The sequence below is a fragment of the Lates calcarifer genome, linkage group LG9 (genome assembly GCF_001640805.2).
Source record: "Lates calcarifer isolate ASB-BC8 linkage group LG9, TLL_Latcal_v3, whole genome shotgun sequence".
Classification (NCBI taxonomy): domain Eukaryota; kingdom Metazoa; phylum Chordata; class Actinopteri; family Centropomidae; genus Lates; species Lates calcarifer.
In genome coordinates this window covers 6,865,529-6,871,506 of record NC_066841.1, presented here as the reverse complement: position 1 = coordinate 6,871,506, position 5,978 = coordinate 6,865,529, and the positions used below count along the sequence as shown (strand labels likewise).

General features: G+C 40.1%; 1 protein-coding gene across 5 annotated transcripts in view; it reads right to left on the bottom strand.

Moving 5' to 3' along the window:
* Positions 1 to 5,978, bottom strand: part of LOC108886025 (A-kinase anchor protein 2) — a 75,870-nt gene that overhangs the window by 51,062 nt on the left and 18,830 nt on the right. For all 5 annotated transcript variants that reach the window (XM_051072829.1, XM_051072827.1, XM_018680625.2 and 2 more), the window contains exons 3-4: positions 5,390 to 5,470; positions 9 to 130 (exon numbers count right to left, since the gene is read on the bottom strand). In XM_051072829.1, the coding sequence (XP_050928786.1) occupies positions 9 to 130; positions 5,390 to 5,470 (203 nt within the window). The remainder of the gene's footprint in view (positions 1 to 8; positions 131 to 5,389; positions 5,471 to 5,978) is intronic.

The window sequence follows — 5,978 nt, the reverse complement described above, 5'->3', positions numbered from 1 at the left end:
TACCTTACCTATGTATCATGTCCTCCAGACTCTTCCCTTGTTCTTCATCCTGCTCCAGCTGTTTCCGCCGTGCCTCCTCTTCCTCCACACCCATTCCCTGGAGGAGCCATCGCTCGCGCATGGCTTTGGACTGAGGAGGGAAAACAAACAGGTTAGGTACTTACAGAGCAATTAAAATGATATAGAGGAATACAGCATACCACTATTATGTGCACTGACTCTTCTCAAACTGCAACTCATAATGTTTTGTAGTTAAAATAAAAACATCTACTTCATCAGATTAGTCAGACCATACAACAGCACTCTTCAAATAGCCCTTCTTCCCTGAGCCAGTTTGTGATACCGTATTTTTAGACATCATTCAACAGCCAGTGGAGCTCTGTTATGGAGAGTGATTTCTAAGAGACTTGTGAGATGGCTGCCAAGCACAGCTACAACAAATAAATAAACACGTAAGCCCACACTTGGACATAGTTTCTACATAACACACATAAACTCTAAACTCAGCTGTTACTCACAGGAAAACAGTCTTTGATACGGGTGAATACCATCAGGCCAAGAGTACTACAGTCCTCATTAAATTCAGTAAGTTATTCCGTTACCTACACATTTGCATATACAAAAAAGATTTTTCTGATGTTTGACAGTCATATCACCATATACAGAAAAGGAGCAAGGTTGTTTTTCTCAATCCCTGAGCATTTCGATCAGTTTTCTTTTTTTTTCTTAAATTACAAAAAATCTGCCTTGTGACTTCTGCTTCTCTATTAGATTTTATTTTAACTACAGTTCACTGTAAATCTTGTATGTGAGCATTGTGCCCTTTGATCAGTTCAGGGCTGTGTGATGAGAAAAAAATCTGCATTTCAGCTGCCACCCGAGGGTACATTAAAATGTCCATCTCAACAGGAACAGAGTGTAATATCAGCCTTCTCTCACAGTATCTCTTTCCTCTTTTAATGTCCTTAATGCATTGTCACATTTGAACACACAAAGGTCCCATGTGCTGGATAAAGTCACTTTAGGATAGTGTTTATTTTAATAAGATGGGCAAACTAGATTAGGCTCTGCATGAGGTCTCAGAACTATTTGTTTGCAAAATGGTACACTACTACACAAAGACAACAAGGGTGAAAGTACCAGTGGTCTCATTGTGCAGGGGTCACTGGACTTCTTTAATGTTTTAAAGATGAATGCCAGAGCTGTGTGTGTTTATGCTGCTAATGTCTCCGTCTCTGTCTGGAACTGTGTTTTGTTACCACAACAGAGTCGAGCGGGAACACTTAGCTTCACCTTTGGCTGTTTACTGTCAAACTGTTGCTGGCTCGAGGTCATTGAGCTGACAATTAACAGTGTGAGTGCCTATACACACACACACACACACACACCACACAATGAGATCTGCAGAAGTTGGTCCAAAGCGTTTTACCACCTGCTGTCAGAATGTGGCAGCTTGGCTATTTGTTTGTTTGTGTCTGCGTGTGTGGCTGCTGCTGCACACCCACATAGCCTAACCTCACATACATCATGTGCATCATCATGTATTCAGAGTTGTCAGCGAGAAATATTTTGAATGAAACTTAAATTACACATCCTGTCAACTAGTGCGAATGAAGACCGGAAATCTAATTTAATCACTGGATTAATACTTTAACATCACAAAAACAAAAACTGCTTCAGATTTTTGTATTCTACAAGGGTTAGTGTTCCCTGCCAGACCTTTCCTTTTGTAAAAATTTTAGATTGTATCCACACATCAGCATCCTACTGAGTAGAGTTAAAAAGAAACCTTTGCATAGTTGTTTCTGTGCTTGATCGGAAATGGAACATTCTTGGTTAAAAATAGATGATAAAAAATACAATAAGCCTGTCATAGATCAGCTCTTATTTATCAGCTCTAGTTTTCCATCCTTGTCCCAGTTTTAACCACAGAGGTTAACACTAGTGAGGACATATAGACAGCTAGTTGCAAGGACATCAGTTTAAATGTGATATTGACTGTAACCAGCTACCCACTGAGTAACTATGCAGGTGTAAAGGTACATATTACCAAACTTATTTTCACACATGCGGAAGAAGATCTTGCCAAGCAGTGACACAGTCTTGCAATATAATGTACTTATGAACCTCTGTTTATTTATTTTATTTACAAATGTACAATATGTGATTACCCTGGGCTAAACATTGCAGAAACAGTGTGGGTTATTGTATGTGAGAGATAAGAGATGAATCATTGCTTAAGACTTGACGTAATAGTGGGTTTAAGGTCAGATATTGAGTTTAAGGTTAAAGGTGAGGGTAAGCTGAGTTCAGTTTGGGGTTAGAAGTTAGTGGATGAATGGAGTCAATGATGCTGCTCACAGAAAAGCTTAACAAATGTGTGTGTGACACCCATTCATCTCTCTTACTCTACTCAATCCTTCTTTCTTCTTTCCCCTAAACATAGTTCTTGCCTTGACCCTAGAGAGACAGAGTATGCCCATATGCCTTCCTTAACAGTTTTGTTCTGTTCCTGTGAGCTGCTTTTACACGCACATGCATGTGTGTTTAATTACTGGCACGCGCAGATGGACGTGTTAGTCAGTTTCTGGCTGACAGGTAGCCGTTCATTCCATCTTAACATCCAGATCTCAGCGCTCCTGGTGCGCAGGCCTGTTAGAGCAGAGTTTCCCTTGGCTGAGCAAGACCAGCCTGGCTGTTTGCTCCTTTCCAGAAAAACACCCCAATCCAAACACACATAAACAGATCCCCTAATGACTACTGCCAGCCACTACTGGTAAGCCAAGAGTTTGTTTCAAGTAAACACAGATTTGACATTCAAAGTCCTGCGTAAATGGGGAACACAAACTGTTGACAGACAGTTTTCCAAAAAAAAAAAAAGCTGAACAGCTTGCAGGCATCAGTAATATATGTCAAGTTCTTAAACCTTTCAACCAATGAGAAATTTGTCCCTTGACCTCACGCACAAGCTCAGAAAATCACGAGATCAGCCCTGTCAGGTGGAGACACACCAGATATAGCCATTACATACATTTTGAGCACTGATGAATCACATGATATCTCTTAAAATACATTCTGCTAAAGCCTCTGTTTTTGATGGAGGTAAAGATTTCCATTTCCTCATCATATTTTTAGAATGTATTCATGAATCAATGTAGTAGTAGAAGTAATTCTTTAAAATATATATTTCAGTATCTATATGAATGTTTCTACTTAGTTAATTCATAATTCACAAACTCACTGTATGAGTTACACTTCTTCCTGCTGATGTATAATAGCTTCACCTCCAAAAAGAATTGTTAAATCCTACTGCCCTAAATGCTGCACAGATGCCTGGTGGGTGGGGAAGCGGTTGTAGGTACCCATTACATGACAAATATCTACTGTATGGCCAGTTTTAATATTTGCAATAAAAATACATTCCACTCTCTAATTAGAGCCTTTAAACGCACTTAGCGTGAATGAATCTTTTATTAAGTTAAGTTTGATTCTTACAAGCTGGTGTTTTCCAGCATTTAACACCCACTTATGGAAATATGGACAAAAGAGAGACATTAATTAAAGCCATGTGCACAATGTGTGCGTTGGCCATGAAAGCATTATGTTCAGTGCAGAGCAGCTATTAATGAAGCTGACGCACGACTGTTGTACCTGGGTTTGATCTCAGTCTCGATCCAGATATTGTGCAGTCTGTACCTATCTAATCTAACCTTTACTGGTCACTTTAGTGAAACTGCCTGAAACCCAGCACTGCCTGAATTTGAACCCGAAAACTTTATCATTTGCATCTATAAGTGATATATGTTGTTGTGTGTGTCTAGAGTATACTGCTGCATTCTATCGTGCTAGTGTCTGTTTTCTTTTCTTTTCATTTTTGGGCTGCTCTGCATGGAAAGTAGTAATTATAACAAATTACATATGACATTAACTGCTGACATTTCAGTCTACTGCAGTAACTACGCTTTAGACTATTAGCCTGTGTTATTTTGACCAATCAGTGCTGCATTGCAGAAACCCACAGGGAAGCCAACAGTAATAATAAGTACTGACATGCAGCATTTTCATACACAGGAATGGCTGTTTTTTTACTGTACTCCACACACTGGCTGATAATAATTCAACCAATGGTCCAGGTTTTTAATATCATATATTTTCTTTCTTATGGATGGATGAATGGGTAGATAGTTGGAAGTAGAGAGATGACAGGAAATGAGGGGGAGTGTGATGGGGAATAAAATGTAACCAGGGGATCGTCCCTGGAGGATCAGAGATGTTGGGGCCTTAACTGCTAGGCCACCAGGGTGTCACTTAGTGTCTGGTAGCTCCCTGTTTGTGCACCAGAAATGATGCAACCTGCTTTTCAGGAAGCCACAGTTATTATTTAAAAAAATGCAAGGATGTCTGCTTTTTGTATGTATTCTGTGTACTTTCCGAACGAACGATATGATCTGAATGCACCTTAACCCGAACTTGTTAGTGCTTCACTCCATCTGAGAAAATCAAGCCTTTTCTGATCTCCAGAGCCAGTGTACTGCTCTGTTTAGTTTTTCTTGCATACAACACTGGCAGGCTTAAAGTCCAGATGTAATCAGCATCTGGTAACACAGTCCCATTTAATGGCCATTACCTCTGAGTGCCACACAGCCAGGCAGCATGAAGCAGCCTTTGTAGTCTGATCTCCAGAGACATAGTGGCCTGGGAGAGGAAATGGAGACTGGAGCCCAGAGATTTGATAAGAACCTCTGGTTGCTGCATGATCCAAGCCTCTCAGAATGGAGGCGCTGATCTGAGTCTTTGACCATTTCAGCATCACAGTGATTTCGGAGCCAAGTTAACTTTACCCAGCTTTTTCTGCTGAAGCCTTGTGTCCTCAGTATATGGTAATTTTATTTCTCTGGCAATTGGTAAAAAATTGTTACTACACTGATGATCAATAGCACAGCCCTTCTAAACAGCTCCACACCTTCCCTTTAAGAGTCAAGCTCAGTGTGGTTGTGTGTCATAGCTCAACAGGAAATGGAAAGCTGTTAAACAGCGTGAGAGAGAGCAGAGAGCAGGCTGGTTCTCAGAGGAAACAACTGGTCAGTCACCCAGCACAACTTTATTCCTCACTGCTGAGATGGTCCAGCAAACTGTATTGACATGTCATACTATTTTTATATTTGTGATAGCACTTTATTGATATGATTCCACAGAGAGGTCAGAGGTCAGGGTCAGCTACAGGCCAGCATCCTTAAATGAGGATTTCTTTCCCTCACATCCCTCAATTTTGTTATGATTTTGATTTGCTCCGTCGTATATGGAGTTCACTTTAATTCAAAACCCAATTCTTGATTTTAAATTATGTAATTCAAAACCAACATTCTACAGAAGGGAGGAACCAACCAACCTTGAGATGTTGTAGCTGTAGCACCAGGTCATCAAGCTGGCTTCTTTTGTCTTCTATTTCAGCTTGCCGTTTTCGCTTCTCCTGAGAGATGTAAAAAAGAGGGGGGGGGAGAGAGAGAGAGATGAGAATTAATAATCCACTCATGCAGGTCATTTAAAATCCAGTTTTGATTACTGTGGATTGAACTGTCAGTAGTTTCATTTGGAGGGCAGTGAAGAAATAATAAAGCTAGAAAAAGGCTGAGCGTGATGATGCACTAATGCATGCTGTTGTATTCACTGAATGTTTTATGTTAATGCCTATCATCTACGAGACAAGATCCCTTCAGGGCATTTAAAGTTTTCATTCATTCAATTTAAAAATGAGCAAAGACTTAATGGCTTCTTATGTACATTAATATATCATTCAACTCACTTCAAACTGATAGTTTTGTTTAATCTCCTGGTTGGGTGATATCATAGACGCTACATCCAAGTTTTCCCCAAGTCTGTGGGTTCAGCAATATAGCAAGCTAATGAAGCAAATTAGAGGTAAACAGATCTAAACAGGCTGCACACTTAGCAACTACCCACTACAGTGTCCACATATG